The 20,772-nt window shown below is 37.3% G+C and overlaps 1 protein-coding gene and 1 pseudogene across 5 annotated transcripts; both read left to right on the top strand.

Moving 5' to 3' along the window:
* Window positions 1-800: 800 nt before the first annotated feature.
* LOC149222657 (ran-binding protein 1 homolog c pseudogene) lies at window positions 801-1,223 on the top strand (annotated as a pseudogene).
* A 1,074-nt stretch (window positions 1,224-2,297) lies between these two features.
* On the top strand, window positions 2,298-10,235 carry LOC149222656 (ran-binding protein 1 homolog b-like). 5 transcript variants are annotated; one of them, XM_089385544.1, is made up of 5 exons: window positions 2,298-2,479; window positions 2,675-2,800; window positions 9,490-9,576; window positions 9,670-9,762; window positions 9,935-10,235. In XM_089385544.1, exons 4-5 carry the CDS (start codon window positions 9,751-9,753, stop codon window positions 10,130-10,132), a joined length of 210 nt encoding a protein of 69 aa, XP_089241670.1. In that variant the 5' UTR covers window positions 2,298-2,479; window positions 2,675-2,800; window positions 9,490-9,576; window positions 9,670-9,750; the 3' UTR covers window positions 10,133-10,235. The 5 variants fall into 5 exon arrangements, 4 of the variants coding, with proteins under 4 accessions (XP_089241670.1, XP_089241669.1, XP_089241671.1 ...); XR_016249441.1 differs by having other exon boundaries at window positions 2,301-2,479; window positions 9,935-10,225; XM_089385543.1 differs by lacking the exon at window positions 9,490-9,576 and having other exon boundaries at window positions 2,299-2,479; window positions 9,935-10,229.
* Window positions 10,236-20,772: the final 10,537 nt, after the last annotated feature.

The raw sequence follows: 20,772 nt of genomic DNA, 5'->3' as shown, positions 1-20,772 counted from the left end.
AAACATTATTTAAATGTTTTGTATTTTTTTAAAATTTTTTTTTTTTAAATTTATTTTGGCCGACACTAGCAAAATTTCAACTTTGATGATGGACAAACATCGCTGTAACCATACTAGGCTGTAGAGTGAGCTTGGCATATTCATATTATTTTCATCCTCAACATTGAGGATTGTGTAAAGCTCAGTGGAAGATGCCCCTTGGAATGATGGACAAACATGGCTGTAACCATACTAGGCTGTAGAGTGAGCTTGGCATATTCATATTATTTTCATCCTCAACATCGAGGATTGTGTAAAGCTCAGTGGAAGATGCCCCTTAGAATAGTTTTGATGCCCCCAAAATGACTTCCATTCTCAACCCCTCCCCATGACATTTGAACTTAAGACCTCGTAACAACTAAACCCCATACAAACCAACTACCCTACAACTTATCATGGATCAACCACAACAATACTTATTATAATAATTTAAAACCAATATTTCTAATTACTTTTCCATATTTATCTCATTTACAAACCCCTCAACCCCATCCCATTATTATTACAATAAACACAATAATATATCACCGAGGAAAGAGTTCAAAATTGCGAAAACAAAAAACACACAACAACCTCTGGTCCCAACATGACAACATGAATGAAGTAGGCCTCTCATGTTGGAGATGATTTAGGGGTTATTCCATGGCCTTCTCTCCCTTTGAAACCCCCAACCATCCCTGTAATAATTTATTATATTATCTTTAACGATGCTACTTTTACTCTCAATCTTTAACAGCTATCGACCTTCCCTCTTCAAAACCCTTATATAGAGTGTTTTCTCTCCATCGACCTCAAAAACCCTTATATAGAGTGTTTTCTCTCCGTCGACCTCATTGCCCTTTGCCTTCGAAGCATTTTTGCACAGTTAAATCCTTTGTCCAAAATCCTCGGGGTTTCGCATTCGTGTCTGATATTGGGCGAGTTTCTGGCATATTTTGGATCCATCGATTTCATTCGAGCCCTCCCTCTGTGCACTATCTGGTATTGGGATGGCTGGAACTCAGGAGGATCCTGTTCTTACACGGGCAGTAGATGACGATTCGAGAGAGAACGAGGATGATGCCGGAAAGGAAGAGGACACTGGAGCTCAGGTTGCACCCATTGTTAAGCTTGAGGAGGTTACTATCACCACGGGCGAAGAAGAGGAGGATGTCCTTCTTAACATGTAAATTTCTTAATCCATGGCTATTTCATGATTTTGTTTTCTCAGTTGAAAGTTGTTTTCATGGCCTCTTCGGTGGCCCTTTTCCTGTGCACATAAATGGGACCTTGACTATAAGGAAGATGCATTTGGGTAGTTATTTACTTCTAATTTTTCTCCTTTTTAGTAAGATCTGTTTTTATCGGGTTCTCGATGTTTTGTTCGCCTGTTGATGATGATCGGATTTGTCATTTCAATGGGGTGCTGAAGAAACTCTATGGTAGATGCATTTAGCGGGCTATGGTTTGTTTTATCGGGTAATTAGGGTTTTGCTTTTCTGTGTATTTTGTGAGTTTCTTGTTGTTTTGATGTCCCATTGATATTTTGATCAGCATTTTTTGATCTCATTATGGTCTGTAATAATTGTTTTCCTATGTTGATAGGCTGCCGATGAAGATTTTTTCGGGGATGCATTTGATGGTTTATTTGTTATCATTGGGGGTTTTGTATTTTGACGAGTCTTTTTATATTTTGTTGAACTATAGGCCATCCTTTTTTCAATGTCTTTGAAGAATCTATGATGGTTTCTCTGTTATTCTGGTTTAGTGGGGGGTGTGATGGTCATTTGTTATTGTTAAGCATACGGGGTTTCGTATTTTTTGGTTTTTGGATTAGCCATTGAATACTGAATTGGGCCTATTTGATAATCTGTCTTTTGGTTATTGGCATTAGGGTGATTTGTCTTTTTATGTTGTGAGGTGGTATGATTCAGGCATATGTCTGTTTTGGTCTTCTGTCAACTGTTTTCGTTGACTTTCTATGATGTTTTGAACAGGCTGTTGATCATTTCTGTACTTTATGGGGATGTATGGGATGAGCATTCTTTTGTTATTAAATAGTTGATGATTTGTATTCTTACATTTTTGATGTTATTATTGAGCTTTTTTGTGGGATCCTTTTCGGTAATGTTAAGGAATATCTCCTGTGTTTTTAATAGGTCGTTGGTAATTTATCTTTGAATGCATTTGATATGGTGGGATATTGCGGACGTTACTTCTAATGGATGCCATGGGCTCTTAAAATGATCCTAATGCAGTTTCATTGTTTATTAATATTCCCATTCTTTTTTATATGTTTGACCCTGCAGGAAGGCGAAGCTGTACAGGTTTGACAAGGATGGGAATCAATGGAAGGAGCGTGGTGTAGGAACAGTAAAGTTTCTTAAGCACAAGGATACTACAAAGGTTCGGATGGTCATGAGGCAATCCAAGACATTGAAAATATGTGCAAACCATTTAAGTATGTAAATTTGTTTGTTTGTTTTTTTTTTGTGTAATTCCCCCCCTGAGATTGTAATAGCTTATCTTACGTCCAAGTTTTAAGAGGCTACAATAGCTTATCTTACGTCCAAGTTTTAAGAGGCTTTCTGTGCCGAGAATTTGTGTTGATCCTTATTATCTGGATTATGTTTTTTTTTTTTTTTTTGCCTTGCAGTTCATTCCCCAATGTCACTTCAGGAGCACGCAGGTAGTGATAAAACTTGGGTCTGGCATGCAACTGATTTCTCAGATGGGGAACTGAAGGAAGAACTCTTCTGCATTCGTCTTGGCTCTGTAGACAGTGAGCACTGTTCTTAGACTCTTCTAATCCTTGTTATGATCTTTTTTTTGTCTTGTATTTTTCTTTGATAAAATCAATGTTTGAGTACCTATATTCTTGGATCATTTCATTGAAGGGTTGATTTTGCATATGTTCTTAGGATGCTTTTGTGCAGATTATAGTGGGTTGGTAAGGGATCCCCCTCCCCAAACACCCTATCAGCATAGTTAAGACTTGAGTTTAGGGTGGCTTTAATTATCTCTGGTAATAGCAAATGATACGGAGGATTGTGCATAACCCACCCCCTTTTTGATTCCAATAAGCAGAGGTGGTCACTATGGTAATCCGATTTCAATTTGTAGTTAGAAAATGGGGTCACAACTTTCCATATTTTTTGTTTTGTTTTGTCTTTTTACATCAAACAATAGTATATTTATTAGAACCATAGTCAACTAAACAAACAGGAAACAATTTATTTGACAGGTGGAAGAAGTGATAGGCTTAGAGCAATTGAATTGTAGGCCATGCTTCTTGACAAATTGATGAACAGATGTCTCCTTACTTGAGATTTAGGTTGGCACCATGGCACCATCCTGTCCATCATTATACACTAATCTTGTCATTATCTTCTTCACTGTGAATGACTGGCCTGTTCCCTGCAAATAGATCTGGGCATAGAGGAGCCAATCCAAGAACAGTAATCTCTAGCACAAGACAATATTAATGATCTAAATACCTAATCCTGAAGCTTGAGTTTGATTTTTCTCTACTGGTTCTGAATCTCTGATTGAGAATCTCCCACTCGTCATTATCAAACCTTCTCCTTCATCATTGGCATCAGCTGCACTGCTGAGGTACTTTGGTTGGTTGTCATTGGACTTGAGAGCTTGAAGTTTCAAATGATTATAGTAACAGACAGCCAGAAAAGCCAGTCCACACCCACTCAAGTTTATGACTGTAACCTTTTCATTTATTACAGACAAAGATTATGTTATGAGCAGCCAGTCCTTGACAAGACCAGCAACATTCATAGTCAAGGCTGAAGTCTTTCCTATCAGAAGAAACACTGCAAGATTAAGAGCCAAGGCACAAGCAGAAATGTCATGTAATCCAAATCAAAGGAAGAGACCCTGATTATCAGAAATGGGTATTCTACTAAGGCCCAGGGGGTGCTGAGAAAAACAAGGCAACAAGGAGCAACAAAGATGTGATGGGATTCAACTTAATCCCTTTTGATGTTCGTGGAATTTGTATGAGAACCAATTGGGTAGTCTCACATGCAACTGCACTTAACTGGAGAATCACCTCCCATGCATTCATCTTGGCCTCCCCATAAGCTGAAATAGTAACTCCAATGGATATGGCCAACATATTGGCCTCGGGCTCACCTTTATAAGCTTCTTTCTTCAGGGAAACCACAATCAAATACACAGCAATGGGAATTAGAGCTTTCAGCATTTGAAATAATGATACTGAGAGGAAAACATAGGCAGAATTTGAAAACCAGAGACCCAAAGAATACACTTATCAATACTATGGGTTCAACGAGCTTGAAGACTCTTACAATAGCAACAGCCAGTGTTGAGTAGAAGCCCATGTGAATCATGGTGGGACTGATCACACTAAAGTTGTCAAGCAATGGCAACTCCAATGGATATGGCTAACATATTGGCCATGGCCTCGCCTTTATAAGATTCTTTCTTCAGGGGAACTGCAATCGAATGCATATCAAATGGGCACAAGAGCTTTCAACATTTGAAATATCGATACTTTGAGAGACATGCACCAAGGGTTGCATCATTTAGGATTTGTACTCAGTTTAGGTGTCATATTCAAGGGGAAGTTGTTATGCTTTCCACCACTTCATAGATTGTTAGAGTGATGAAACAAAAGAGGCTCCCTCTTGAGGCTAGATTATGTCATTCATATCAGCTGTGTTGTTGATGTCCTAGCTCAGCCAGGTCTTGCCAAAACTCTGTTGAGGTTCAAAATTTATTATAAACTGAAATGTCTTCACAAGAATTGACCTCATAAAATGCCATAATCACAAGATATGCCATACATGGCTGTGATTATGGCTCGCAAGACCCTTAGACTTTGAGCAATGAGGCTCGCAACATCACTTATGATTATGCACTCTACAATTCTGTGACCAGCTGAATGTCAAGCAATTGAACCGCGATTTAAATCCTATTTTGTCAGCAATAAGTACTATACTTTGTCTTTATTTAGTGTAGAGAACCAAGCACTTATTCTGCTCATCTATAGAAGGGACAATGGTTGTTTGCCTATGAGGTATAAGGAAATCCTATCAGGAATACCCTAGGTTCCCTTCCTTCGGTACATCTGGTAGTTAGCTAAAAGTGGTTTTTCATGACTCCAGTTCTATTTTCAGTGGGCGGCTTGGCACCATTTTTAGAAAGGAGGTGCAAAGGAGCTGCCTAACTTAATTTGGGTGATTTTAAAATTCCTCTTTGTTAAATTTGGAAAACTTGAAGTTTGGGAAATGTTTATTTTGTATTTTTGACAAAGTTGACCCCGTTGATTAGTTTGCAACTTTACATGTGAGATGGAACTTTATTATTGAACAAGAAAGCTGATTTGGAATTCTTATTTGTTGAGACAAATTAGTTAGTAATGGAATTCTAGCTGATTGCATGAGTTTTTGTTTACTTATGAAGAGATCAAGCCACTTATTGCAATGGTTTAGTGGAAGCCATATTTATGGTTGTTATCGGGCAATTTTGCAGCATTTTCCTCACTTCAGCCACTCAACAACAGTTAGATTTTGCATGAATAGGCCACCCACCTTTGGGAATTTGGGGAGCTATAAGAGAACACTGAATGACATTATTTTCTAGAGTTTTCTCAGTGAGCAATCAACGTTCTCTTCCATCCTTCCTTTCTCTCATTGCTGCCTACATCTTTGTGCAGTGCATACTATTGCAATCATTCTCATATTTTATCTCCATGATGCAAACAATCTTTTGACTAATACAGTGATGGAGTTTGACCATGCAGTTTCTTTACAGCTCTCCAAATTCGATGGTTGAACAGTGTTGTATGTTGCAGTAGTGTGAATGACCTAAGTGCCTGTACTTTGAAGATTTTTTATCACTTAAAAGTGCACAACCATCTTTTCTTCTTTCATATTTGGTGGTCGTGGACTGGGATTTTGCATATTATTTGATCTTATAAGTTTCTTGTGTCCTTGGATGCTTACACATATATCAATGAAAACTACTTTCTGTGCTGATCACTCATATTGACCAAGCATATGCTTCCAAGTGCTGAAAGTGCATGAACACGAGGGACACCCTCCTGACTGGAGAAATGACAGTCCAAACAGAGGAGTAATTAGCTGTGACCTTAGGCTAATTAGTAATTTCTCATAGCTGTTTCTTAGTTTTGCACAAATCAGATCAGAGAGAGAACACTTCCCAATACATAGTATTAAAAATTATAAGATGAAGTTTGAATTTAACAAAGTCAAAGGATGAACCGAAGTCTTGGATAGCTAACGCAGATCTGACACCTTCATGAGACAGAAATCAGAATGCATGGACAGAGACTACTAGGAGCTTTCCAGAATATTTCCAATCTAGCTCATGCATGGACGAGCACAAATTCTCTTCAACAAGAGAATGTGCAAGTTAATTAATCTTCAGTAAGTTGACTACATGTGGATGAGATATAGTGAATTATCTACAAGTTGAAAGGTTCTTTAGCAAATGTATGCTAAAAACATGTGGATCTGGATTAGCTTAATCTCCAAGCTAGGTTACAACTGAATGTACATCATGGGGGGTAAACATGCAAGGGTCACTTGATTGTCAACAGCCATATACAAGGAATTCATATCACCCACCTGAGAATCGGGCAAACTGAAAATCACTGATATGTCGATGTTGCATAAGGAGAACACATATTGCCCTATTTCCAGCTAGAGGCCCCATTATAGTCAAGGTTTGCATTTTCAAGACTACAGGGATTGCAATTTTCATTCACAAGAAAATTTGTCCCATTTTCTTACCAGAATATGCATCGAGAAGAGAGGCTGAACCGGTGCCCCTTATTCCATGCCTAATCATCAAGCCCAAAATAACACATGCTTTTCTTGGTGGAAAACATCACTTGTGGATGACAATTTAGCAGAAGCATGAAAAACCATGTGAATGGGATTATCGTGCACCCAGATAACTAAAAAACAAATAAGTCTATCAAGGATTGTGCAGACGGAACTTGGAAGCAGTCGGAAAAATCCTTGTTAGGACTCGAAAGGCCCCAAACATCTAAAAAGGTTGTGAAGGCTTTAGGGAACAAAGCATGATGCTACAATTCCAACACCAGAAGTCAATAAAACGTTTTTTTCTCTTTTACAATGTCATGAAGATCGTAACCTCGAATACTAGAAGAGGTAAGCCAGAAAATAAGGGTAGAGCTCTATAAAAAGAAGCTAATATTTGACAAGCCTGACATTGTGTTTGTCTAATAAACAAAGTTGTCAAGTGAAGCAATTGAAATGGTATATTTGAAAAAACACAAAAGATAGAAGAAAACAATGGGCAGAGTATATGGCCTTCTGATATGGTGGGATCAATACAAATTTTGTACAAGTATATGTAGGGAGATTATGGGTAAGCTAAGACTTCTCCTCGAGCATTGGAACTTGTAATTTTATGTAACCAATGTCTATGGAACTAATTTAGCTGTTTCAAAACCTATCTATTGGAAACTCTTGTAATAAGAAATGAAGAACTATTGCAATTACCCTGTAGAGGCTTTAATAACACCTGGTATTCTGGTTAGTGATTTTATTGGACCTCATGTGCATATCCTACATGCACAGGATGGACTATTCATATGTTACAGGGTATTATTCTTATTATTTAGGGTGCACATCTTCAGGTGCTCAAGAACGATTACTAGAACAGTCAGTTAATTCTGCAATTTAAAGGATGAAAAAGGAGGTTATAGGAGTCTAGTTTTGGTTCTCATCCACAATGTCACACTAGTCTGCCTGGGCATGGTTCTCATGGTTTAATAGTGACTTGAGGAGTCATAATACCACAGATCACTAAACACGAACAGCTAAGGTAGCCCAAGGACAATAGCCATCTTTACACATTAATTAACAGGTCTTACATTAATTATCCCAGGGGGTTTTAATACTTCCAAATGCTTAAAAAACAGTTAGCAGAGCATTCACATTACACATTCCAGCAATATTTTCTATAAACCAACCAAATGCAGTGAGGAGAGCCCTCCTTTGAAACTATACAACCTTATTGTTAGTATGATCAACCTTATTTTAATATATAGTGTGACAAACCGTATGTGACAGGCAGGTGGAAAACTTTTCTCGCAATTGACTAAGCGACATCCTGCGAGCCAGACTTGAGACAGAAACCCTTGTCAGAAGTATATGCTTGGCTCTTTTCCAAACAAATGAAGAGTCAATGAGGTTTTGTGTAATCACTTCTGGTATCGTATTGGGTTATTATTAGAAGCGATAATTGGATTCGGATTCTCATCGAGTGAGTTGTTCTGCTTTCTCAATTTGAGAGGGTTTGTTTGGAGGGAAAAACGAAAGAGGACATACAAGAATAGGGAGGGGAAAGATGCATAGGAAGAGGATTGAGAACATCGCCAGCAAACAAGCTACATTTTCCAAATGTAGGTGGATTGCTGAAGAAAGCTTACGAGCTCTCGGTGCTCTGCACTGCAGAAGTTGAACTTGTGATTTTCTCCCCAGTAGGAAAGCTCTATGAACTGTTTTTTAGTGCAAATCCTACTATTTTGATTCTAATAATCATGGCTATAAAAACCTCATGAGATTCTTACTAATAACCCCGGTGGTGCAAGCCCTAGTAAGCTCGATGTTGAAAAACTTAGTGTAAAACCTCCAAATCGCTGGTTTTGTTGTAGTGCTTATTGGAGAGTATATAAAAAAATTTCACACATTTTTATGAGATATGGGAGGAAAACATGTTAAATATTTTTAATAAATATAAAATTTCCAAAATGATGCTAGTTACGTGTGATTCTTTTTTCATTGTTTGTGATTATGAAAAATGAAACTCAATGTTTTTTCATTAGTGCACACATATTTCATTATATAATTGCATATAGAAAAATCATTCTAGAGCCGATAACAATAAAAGTGAAGAATTTATGGTCCAACGTTATATTTAAGGGAGATGTTTAAGGATGATGTTTGAATTTTGTTTTTCATTTTAAGACATTTGGAGCAAATATTAGGAAGGACTTTGAGAAAGGATTGTCCTTGATTTTCGAAAATGGAGTTGTTCCTTTCCAGCCATATGCCCCAAGTGACCATCAAAGGGAGAGCTCATATGTTTTTTGGATGTTTTCTTTATAGCCATTTTTTACACATATCCATAGAGTCCCCATGCCATTGATGTGAATTACTTGTTCGGTTTTTTTTAACCAAAATTTTTAACCAAACAAGAAAAATTAAAAAAATACCTCAAGATCAAAGACTGAAACAAAGACCTATTGACATACCTTTTAAAATATGGAAAGAACTTGTAAAATCATATGAGAAGTTGGATGCACAAAGAAAAGCCAGCAATGAGAGCATTCAGGTATTGAATTTTTCATTAAACATTATTTAGAATGTATTAATACTTATAAGTATCTTAGACATGTATTTGTGTGAAAATAAATTGAATTGGTTTATGTTTAAGGACAAGGCATCCAAGGCGAGGTTAACCAAGACAAAAGTCACTCATCGTAGTGGCCAGAAAGGTTTAAAAGCACTGATAACAACCTTTGTAAGTATATTAAACATGTGATATTTTTTTAATAAATTTTGTACTAGAAGAAAGTCATTGTTATCTAATTTCTCCCTATTTACTGATTGATAGGAACTAAAATATGGAAGACCTCCAAATCATTTGGAAAAGGAGGTGCTGCAGCAAAAGAGATGGGTTGAATTTGTTGTTTGGATGGACTCTATGGTATGTAATCTTAGTTGGATTTCCAATATACTTTTAAACCATATTTTCATTTTATTTTTTAGTACTATTAGATATTATATCTTACCTCATTTTATGGTTAACATTGTATAACAAAAACATGCGTTGTGTTATGTAATTAATACTAACATGTAATATTGATTTTTTTTGTCAGAATGCTATAGGTAATGATTGCCAAGACGATGATCCAAATTATGTTCAACATATATCAGGAGATGATGAGGATGAGGATGAGGATGATGGTGGTGAAGGAGGAGATGATGATGATAGTTGCGGTGTTGGTGATGATGTGGATCAGAGTAATGAGGATGGTCAAGATGATCATGAGGATGATCTTGGTGGTGGTAGCTAGGCATGCACATGCATTGTTTTTTATGAAGAAATTATTGTGTAGAATGACATTGTTATGTTTAGATGGGTGTTGTGAATTTACCCTATATCAATGAGACATTTTGATTTTGTAATACGATGAGTTTGATTTATGTATGTTGTTAATTTATCGTAGAATAACGATATTCATGAAATATTTTGATTTGTTAATCATATTTGAATTTTACTTGTTTTGATTAAAAATAATACATGTTTTGAAAATTGTTAATGACACATTGTTATTTTTTTGGATGGATGTTGTCAATTTCTCTTAAATTTCTTTACAAATGATTTTGAATTGTGATATCTGCTTTAATGATATTTAGAAACTATCATATATTTCACTATGAATCTATAAAGGGGGTCATATATGTAAAGAAAAATATACTCTATATAAGAAGTCAAATGCGGATGTAACCATGGATGCAAAATTGAAAGTAAAATTGGATGTTAAACTAGGAATTAATACAAAATGCAAACAATTGACATACAAAGTGTTTTAAATTAGAAGTGAAAAATTGTGCAATAGTTGACACAAAGAAGGGAACAAAACATGGCATACAAAAGAATATCAAATTGGGCAAAAACAAGGACACATAAATGGGCACCAAATTAGATGCAAAAAAAGACAACAACTAGATGTAAAATAAGATGCAAAGTTGAGCGTTAAAAAGAAGCAAAAAACGTTACAAATTAATATGCCAAATGATGATGCAAATAATGGTGTAAATTTGGGATGCAAACTTGGGTGCAAAAAAGGAAAAAAAAAGATGTAAGAAAAGACATAAAACAAGATGCAAAATGGGGCTGAAAAAAGGTGAAACCAAGGATGCCATATTGGATGTAAAAATTGATTCCTAATCACATGCAAATTTAGGCTCAAACTCAGACACAAAATTATATGCAAATGTGGACACAAAATGAGGCAAAAAAGATGCAAATTTGGATGGTGAAAACGATGTAAAACTAGACACCAAAAAAATGCAAAATTGGATGAAAAAGTCGGTGTAAATAATGGTGCAACATTGGACACAAGTAGACACAAAAAAATGGTTCAAAAAGGGGCATAAAATAGCTTAAAATTGGGTGCAAAACTTGGTGCAAAAACAAATACAAAAGTAGACTTAAAAAATGACTCTAAATTGAATGTACCATTAGACACAAAATAAGATGCAAAGGTGGACACAACACATGACTCAACATAAGATGCAAATATAAATGCAAATTTGGATGCTCAAAATGATGTAACATTAGATGCAAGAGATGGTGTTAAAAATGATGCAAAATTGGATGAAACAAATGACGCAAAATATGGTGCAAAATGAGATGGGAAAAATGGAGACAAATCAAACGTAAATGTGGATGTAAAAAATGGTCCAAAAAAAGATGCAAAAATGGGCACAAAAATGGATGCAAAATTTGGTGCTAAATCAAATTCAACACATGGTGCAAAGATAGGCACCAAAGCTGGTGCAAAAATAGAAGCAAAAACTAGTGTAAGACTAGATACAAAACCTGGCGTAAGACTAGATGCAAAAACTGACACAAAATGGATGCATAAAAAGACGTTAAATTGGATTCAAAATACAGTGTAAACTTGATGCAAATGATGGTGCAAAAATGGAAGCAAAGAATGACACAAAATAGGAAGCAAAAGAGAATGAAAAATAGATGCAAAAAATGACACAAAAATAGAAGCAAAACCTGTCATAAAATAAGATGCAAATCTTGGTTCAAAATTTGACGCAAAAAATGATGCATAGTTTGGTGTAAAAAATGATGCAAAATCTAGCGTGAAAAAGGATGAAAAATCAGGTGCAAAAAAGGACGCTTTAAAAATTGTACAATAGAGCCAGATTTAGCGCCAGGTTTCTCATCACAATTGCAAAAAAAATGCACTAAAATCTGGCGCTAAATCTGGCGCAAATCACTGGTTTTGTTGTAGTGTTTTAGGTGGGATTGGGATTCCAACCAGTATGTCTCATTGATGTTGTCGTACAATTTGCAGATACTCAGCCATATTCAACTCATGTCCAGTCTGAAGTTGACAGGGCTAACAACTTCATTGAGTGCATTCAGCACATTCGCCAGCATGTCCATGAGATATTGGATAGAGAAAATGCAAAGTACGAGAAGTGTCATGATCAACATTGGATGCCAACAAGTTCCAGGTGGGTGACAAAGTTTGGTTATATTTGCAAAAGGAGCACCTCCTTGAGCCCCACTGCAATCTTCTCCCGCTCCAATATGGGTCTTACATCATCATTAAGACTATAGGGGACAATGCTTTCGAGCTCAACATTCCATTGTTCATTGGTTTGTGTAACAACCTTGGTAAAAAATCCATGTAATAAAGTAATAAAGGCAAACTAATAACCAAGGTTATGGGACACATATCCCAAGTTGAATGTTGGGAAAAACATTATATTGTGGGTGTTCATTTGGTTTATTATGGCTAAGGAAATTGACAAAGGATTTGAAAAGGCAAAGTGGCATTAATTGGCATTTTATTTACGAAAATAAAGGAAATTAGGAGAAAAGGAAGGTGAAAGGTCACAGGTTGAAAGGTCACAGGTTGCATGTGAGGAGGAAATTGAAGGAAAATAATGGAAAAAGTAGAAAATAGAGGCCTCATAAACAAAAAGGTTTATGAGGATTAGTTCAGAAGCTTTTCTATAGTTTTGGGTGGAGCTCTCTCTCCATTCTTTCTCTCACACATAGAACATCCTTGGAGCACTCTATCATTGGAGGAAGAAAAGCTAAGGAAGGACAAAGAAGGAAAAGGGAAGCAAAGATCAAGCAAGGAAGACTAGGATCAATTAACTACAACAAAATTACTTGCAGGTATCAATTTGCATGTGTGATTTCCTTACTAGATTTGGTATGCATGGTACATGCATGTGTATTGGTTCTCTTGTTTTCATTAGCATGGGTTTTGCTAGGTGTGTAATGTTCTTCAGACTTTCCTTGCCATTTTTGGATAGCCATGGTGTGATGGGCTCTTTTGTATTTGGTTGAGATAGATTACTGTATGGTTTCAAAACTGAGTGAGGTGGTCTCTGAAACAAAGAACACATGGCATAGGAATACCTGAATAGGACTGGGAATGTGGTAAAGTCAGATTTTATGTTACTTGGTGGGCCTAGGAATCCTCGACCAGTGAATGGCGAGATATACAATAAATCCTAGAGGTGTGTTCCCTTGATCAGGCCTAGGAATCCTTTGTTGGTGAATGACAAGATATATAATAAATTCTCGAGGGTGGAGTCTTGATTAGGCCTAGGAATCCTCGACTGTTGTATGGCAAGATATATGGTAAAGCCTAGAGACTAGGAGATAGGAAAATTCCTCATGGTGTAGGTGGAGAAATCTGGTGGCATCCATGCGTGTTTAGGTACTGGTGATCCGGTGGGGATTGCGGTAAAGCTTGAGGAAACTTGGTTTGGTTTGGTTTTAAGTCCCACATTCATGCTTGGAATATGGAATGAGTGTGATTAGCTGAAAGAAAGATTTGATTTAGCCAATCTATGGTCAGGTGGTTCATGGAAGTCCCAAACCTGGTTGGATTGTGAATTCATTAATAATAGTTTCTTCTCCTTGGTATATCATGTGTAAATGTACTGACTTATATGTGGATTTTATGGTTGTCATATCCTTGTATTTTTGTTGGTTATATGTTGGTTATGAGTATGTTTTATGGCATATTTGATGTATGGATCTCATCAAGTTTTGATGAGTAATTGAAAGCACAATGAATATATGACCTAATAGATGATAATGCAACTATTGTGATAATGCAACAATTCTTCTTTACGAATTTCAGATAAATATGAGACCCCTATGCTCAGATCTATTGTTATGACCTGTAGATTACATATTTGTGACATGCTTGACGAAATTCCTATCATGGCTAGTAGGGGTTCAATCAAGTCATTGATCAAGTGTTTGCATTTGTACCTTTGTTCCAATGTCATTTATCATTTCTGAAAGTTTCATGAAGTTATGGGCAGTGACCAGAGCCCTAGCTGTGAAAAAGTGGCACAGAATCCAGAGTCGTTGGCTCATAACCAACTGAAAAAGTCCACAATCATTGGCATGCCCTTTCTGTGGGAGTGACTAGAAGGCCTTAGTTGCATGCATGGATTGTCATGGGAGCAGTTGGGGGTCCAGATCAGTGAAATGTCAAGTTGCCTCAGGGGTTTGTCACCTAGAAGGGTTGGTTGGCTTTTGAAGGTTTTGTAGCATGCGTGGAAGGTCAGAATGATTTTTTTTTTTTGGTTCCACTTCCTTAACTAAACACGGGGATTTGAATCACATCATAGTAGCATCTTGTCACATGTTTACCCCAACGGACTGGTTAACTAGAGTAAATGTGGGAGGAGGGTGTTATAGAGTGGTCATATGCATGATGAGTATGGTTATTGCGTTAAGTTCTTGATGTTATATGTACCGTGCTAATCTAGATTGGCTTGTGCATATGATTATGGTTATGACATTCATGTATGAGTTAATATATTGTGACATTATGTCATACTAATTTAGACTGATTGTGCCTATGTGATTATTATGCATGAATGACAATTGTTTATGATTTTATGACGTGAACATGTTAGCTAGTTATTGTTATGGATATCATGACCTTATTTAAGTTTGAGTTGATGTGTTGTGAAGTTATGTCATGCTAATCTAGATTGATTGTGTAGATAATATAGCCTCCCGTGAGATACATTAGGGTTTGAGTTTGCTTATGTCGTCTATTTAGTGTTTAAATGTTTTATTATGTCGTTTATTTGGTGTTTGAGTGTTTGGTGTATATTATGTCGTTTATTTGTTGTTTGAATGTTTGATTACTTGAATGATATGAGCATGTGTCTATAACATTGCATGAAGGAATGATGTTGTTTTAAGATGGTTGTACTAACACATATGTGTTGAGACAACTAATATGTACTTGAGTGTAAGTGAGTGCTAGTTGTAGTATTAAAATTAATGACTGTGAGTTGAATGTTGATTTTGGCATGGTTGTTTTGGTAAAAGATAATTAATAGACATGATGTCTTGATCTTTGGAACATGTGATTGACATGTGTGAACAACTACTAGGTAACATGCTTGGTATTAGCATGACAAGGCAATAATCAATTTTTTTATATAACTAACAACTGGGTGATGTGACAGTGCATAGAAAGACTCGATTGCAGCAAGGTAAAACGTAAAAGGAAGGAATTGGGAAAGAATTTATTTAGCCATGCTTGGAAGTTGCAGTTCCAAACAAATGAGTACTTTGCATGGAAACAAGAAGTCTTCTTAACCTTGATTATGCCTAATATTATGTAGATATGTGCTATCTTCATGAACATGTATTTGACATGTATAATAGTTGGCTTCCAATTATAGTTAGATTTATCAAGGAATTGGAGTTCCTTGAGAGATGATGTATGTACGTGTTCAGCTACAAGGCAACATGCTTGTCACAACAACATAAGGTAACCAATATATTGTTATTTTTATCTATGCACTGACAGTTATGTGTTATTGCGGTATGATGTAAGGGATTGCATGACAAAGAGACAACCATGGAAACTTGGAGAAGGCTTAGATTGAGCATTCCTTTGGAAGCATTGGGAACCCATGGGGTTGAGTCATGGTGTTTGCTGCTAGTTTGTGCTTTCGGTATTTTTTTTATTTGTTTGTGTTTGATTTGCAGTTTCGTTTATTTCTGGTGCATGGCCATGTCGTGACATATTGTTATATTTTTCATGATTTTCTTCTTGTTTGTTTCTTATGCTTTCCTTTTATGTTTTGAGGGTCTTGGAAATTGGTTGGGAAAGAGGAAATTTAATGGAGGTTTGAAAGAGTTGAATGAAACCCAACAAGTAAGACCTAGATGAAGCTCGGTTCATGTATATGGGTGACTGAAGGCAAGAATATGATAGAGTGTTGGATTGGTTGGGTCCATTGGGATAAATGGACAGTGGTAGGACAATCACGAGAAAGGTAAAAAGAAAGGTAAAGTGAATGGATTTGATGCGTCATATGCCTTAGCTATGTTGGGAACTGTTGTTCTCAACATTGTGCATGCGTTGCATGGATAAAGGAACTTCTCTTAACACAGACCTTATGATATCTGGTAATTATGTTGTGATCATGATTATGCTGATGTTTATATGTGTGTGTGTGTGTGTGTGTGTGTGTGTCGGTGACTGACAGGGATGTCAGGGACTGTATATGTATGTATGTATTTATGTCACATCTGACAGGGTTTCCAGGGATCATTCTTGTGGAGGAATGATTTCTTATGCAGGTGAATGACATGAAGATATTCATGGTCTTATGGGGAATCAAGTGGGAGGAGAAGTTCTGACAAATCTACGAGGTCCATAACATGTGGTTATGAGTTGATATTATGTGATTATACTATGTCTATGTTATGGACAAGCTATGCTGAGGGATACATCAACAGAATGAAAGCAATCTACTTTGTGGCATGCTCAGACAAACATGGATAAGACAATAGAAGCAAGATTGTTTGGTAGGGACATTATGGTTTTAGGATGTGAAGTACTGGTGTTGTGTACATGTAGCATATGTAGTATTGTGTACATATGATGTTATGTGCATGTTGTATACATGGTGTTGTGTATATATTGCATATGAAATTTTGGGTACAGATGGTGCTATGTACATGTTGGATATGTAGTTTTGTGTACATATCATAATGTGCACATGTTAGATATGAGGGCTTGTGTACATATGGTGTTATGTACATGTTGTATATGCAGTGTTATGTACATATGGTGTTGCATGCATGTTGTACATGTGGTGCTAAGTACGTATGGTGTTGTGTGCATGATTGTACATGTGGTGTTATGTGCATGTCGTGCTATGTGTAGGTGGTGTTGTGTACATGTAGTGCTTGTGGCGCTGTGTACATCTAGTGTCATGTACATGTCGTGCATGTGGTGCCGTCTACATGTGTTATTGTGTACACATTGTATAGGTGGTATGGTGTACATGTGGCGTTGTGTACACATTGTTTAGATGGTGCCATGTACATGTGATGTTCTGTACACGTTGTGCAGGTGGTGTTGTGTACAGGTGGTATTGTGTACATGTGGCATTGTGCGCATGTCGTACAGGTTGTGTTGTGTACATGCAGTATTACGTTGTGCATTGTGTAGTCGTGGCATAGTGACATGTGTAATCGTTGTGTTGTACTATGTGTATTGCGTTGTATTGTGCACCGGATGTAGCTATATGTCTCATGATGTATATCAGGTGTAGGTGTATCCATTGTGTGGATGTATGTGTTGTGATGTACATTGTGTATGTGTATGCGATTGAAGAAAAGAAAAAGGCACTAGGTTTTTTCTTGACCCAGTTGGATCTTGGTGGCCACTCGCCTATTCCACTTGGACCCCCACCATTGTTTCTTTTTCAGTTTCCTTAATTGTAGCACAAATTACTATTTTTGGCCATTTTTTCAGGTCCTAAACTTCTGGAGCCATTTTGAGGGACTAAAATACATTTTTAGGGAAAATGGAGAGACCAGAAAAGTTCCAAATTGATTCCCTAGTTTGTTTTTAGCCTCCTCTTCAAGATCTTTGAAACGAGGTATTATGATAGCCAAACGGAGATCCTATGCCAAAGTTACAACCCCAGGAAGTTGACGTTCGAACTTACCCCAACTGGGCCCACAAGCTTTTGGCGCTTCATCTCATAGGGTTAGGCTTTCAGATGTTTTGGGTTTCTCATTATTTCTCAATAATAAAAAGGCCACCGAGCCTCATTGTAACACAATTCGAAGGCATGTAGCCGCCACATCTCTTCTCAAATATAAGCTACCATCGCCTGAGCTAGTTGATTTCTATTTTGTATGTAAGCATATTTCAATTGTTTGAGATTAATGAAATGAAGTTTTATTTTTGCTGCATATCTATGTTTATGTTTATATACGTATTTTGTCTGGTCATGCCTTTTGGTTTGACTAACTCCCCCACAACCTTAATGCGATTGATGGAAGATATCTTGTGACCCTTTACCAACTCGTTCATGGTAGTGTACTTGGATGACATCCTGATCTTCGGCCGGAGTTGGGAAGAGCAGATACATCATATCCGACATATCCTCCAAACCTTGCGACAACACAAATTATATGCAAATTTGGAGAAATGCACTTTTGATATGACCGAGGTTCAATATCTGGGATACATCATTAATGAGTAGGGTGTTCATGTGGACCAAACCAAGATAAAAGTTATTTAAGGTTGGCCAACCTAAACAACTCTAACAGAGCTCCGCAACTTTCTGGGTCTTGCTAATTTGTATCGCAGGTTTGTGTTGGGATTCTCTCATATCACTTGGTCTTTGAGTCCAGTCACCAAGGGTGGAGTGAAATCAAAGTACTTTTGGTTCGAATTCCAACAAAAGGTGTTCTTTGAGTAGAAGCATCACCTCTTCTCTACACTAGTACTTGACATGTTACGATACCTACAACAACCATTAGTAATTGAGACAGTCACCTCTGACTATGCTATTGGTGCAATTCCTACCCAACAGGGGCATCCGATGGCATATCACAATGAGAGTATTTCAGATACGGTATGAAAGTATCCCACTTATGACAAATAAATGTATTTTATTATACATGCTTGTCGACAATGGAATCATTACATTATGGGGAAGGAAACGATTTTCTACACAAACCACCAACCCCAACAGTTCATACTGACACAAGGGAAGTGTAGGTTTTAACCCCGTACAAAAGTTACCTGCATACGAATTCTAAAACACAGAAAATAAACAATGCGAGATCATAATACATAAAACACATATACATAGAGATTTTCCCCTGGATCCCAAAACCGGGACTACCAGCTTGATTTTTCATTATGTTCCTTTTAACGTTACAATACATATTTATACATGCCAAAGCATCCAATAACATGGACCGAAAACCATTGTGTCCAAAAAACATGTGCGAAAATCATGCACAAAACCATAGGTGGGTCTGCCCAACCTAACATAGGGTCCAAAACCAAAATTTTCTGGGGCGCTGCCCCGGATCCCATAAATTTGGGTTACAGGTACACCTCAAACCCCCTGTGACCTCCTCCCCCAACCTCCAGTTAACTACATGGGCTAGTCGTGAAAAGAATATAACACAACCCAACATTCTCCCACTTGTTGTTTTCTTTCCACAGGGGGGCCACAAGAGAGTTTAGTCATTTATCCAGCCCTGCAACACCCATTGTTTCTCTACACCAAGAGAACTTCTCAGAGCTCAGAGATTTTGTCAATGCATCTGCAATATTCTTTAAAGTGTCCACCTTTACCAGCAACACCTTTTTGTCTTCTATCATATCCCTCACAAAGTGATACTGAACATCAATGTGCTTTGTCTTTGAATGATATGCACAATTCTTTGCCAAGAAAATTTCACTTTGGCTGTCACAGTCTATCCTTATAGCTTCCTGTACTAACCCCATACTTGAACACAATCTCTGCAACCAAACTGCTTCCTTTCTTGCATGAGTGGCTACCATGTATTCTGCCTCTGTAGTCGATAGTGCCACTACAGATTGTTTCTTATTCATCCAACTGACTGCACCTCCAAATAGGTTAAACACATACCCACTTGTAGATCTTCCCTGATCTAGATCTGCTGCCCAGTCTGCATCAACAAAGCCATGAATATCCAACACTTTGTCCAATCTTGGTCTTCCTTGGTAGCACAGACCATAATCACTAGTGCCACGCAAATACCTGAAAATCCACTTCACTGCTGTCCAATGCTCCTTTCCTTGTTTTCACATAAACCTGCTCAATACTCCCACTGCATGTGCAATGTTTGGTCTAGTACAGACCATTGCATACATCAGGCTACCGACTGCACTTGCATATGGAACACGGGACATGTCCTCTTCCTCTTCTTGTGTCTTGGGACATTGTTCAGCAGATAACCTCACACCTATAGGAATAGGAACCTTCACCGGTTTACTATCCTGCATATTAAACCTTTGCAGTATTGTCTCGACATACTTCCTCTGGTTTAACCAAAGCTTCCTCTTTGCCCGATCTCTTTTAATTTCCATGCCCAAAATATAGTTTGCAGCACCAAGATCTTTCATGTCGAATTTGGAGGACAATTGGGTCTTCAAATCCTGGATAATTTCTTTGTCATTTCCAACCAGCAACATATCATCCACATACAAGACCAGATAAATAACACGGTCACTAATTAATTTAAAATACACACAGTGATCTGCTTTGCTTCTAGTGAAGCCAAGTCCCCGTATAAATGTATCAAAATTCTGATACCACATCCTTGGTGACTATTTTAACCCATACAAAGAATTCTTTAACTTGCATACCAGATCTTTCTTACCCTTCACCGCAAAGCCTTCAGGTTGCTTCATGTAGATTTCCTCTTCCAGATCCCTGTGAAGAAATGTTGTCTTCACATCCATATGTTCTACCTCAAAATCAAAAGCAGCAGCAATAGATAAAAGTAATCTAATAGAAGTTACCTTGGCAACAAGAGAAAAAATATCACCAAAATCAATTCTCGACACCTGGGAATAACCTTTTGCTACCAACCGAGCTTTGTATTTCTCTACTTTTC

The sequence above is a fragment of the Pinus tabuliformis genome, chromosome Q, assembly GCF_031772625.1.
Source record: "Pinus tabuliformis cultivar Carrire ecotype Pingquan chromosome Q, CPIR1, whole genome shotgun sequence".
Lineage (NCBI taxonomy): Eukaryota > Viridiplantae > Streptophyta > Pinopsida > Pinales > Pinaceae > Pinus > Pinus tabuliformis.
Note: the sequence above shows the minus strand (reverse complement) of the source record. Positions and strands in the feature narration are given on the sequence as shown.

What these genes read in the sequence shown, in the direction of transcription:
- LOC149222656 (XM_089385543.1), top strand. Translation starts at nt 2,431, where the DNA reads ATGGTCATGAGGCAATCCAAGACATTGAAAATATGTGCAAACCATTTA. An exon ending in AATATGTGCAAACCATTTAA is followed by an intron (nt 2,480 to 2,674) that starts GTATGTAAATTT and finishes TTTGCCTTGCAG; the next exon opens with TTCATTCCCCAATGTCACTT. An exon ending in TCGTCTTGGCTCTGTAGACA is followed by an intron (nt 2,801 to 9,669) that starts GTGAGCACTGTT and finishes ACTGATTGATAG; the next exon opens with GAACTAAAATATGGAAGACC.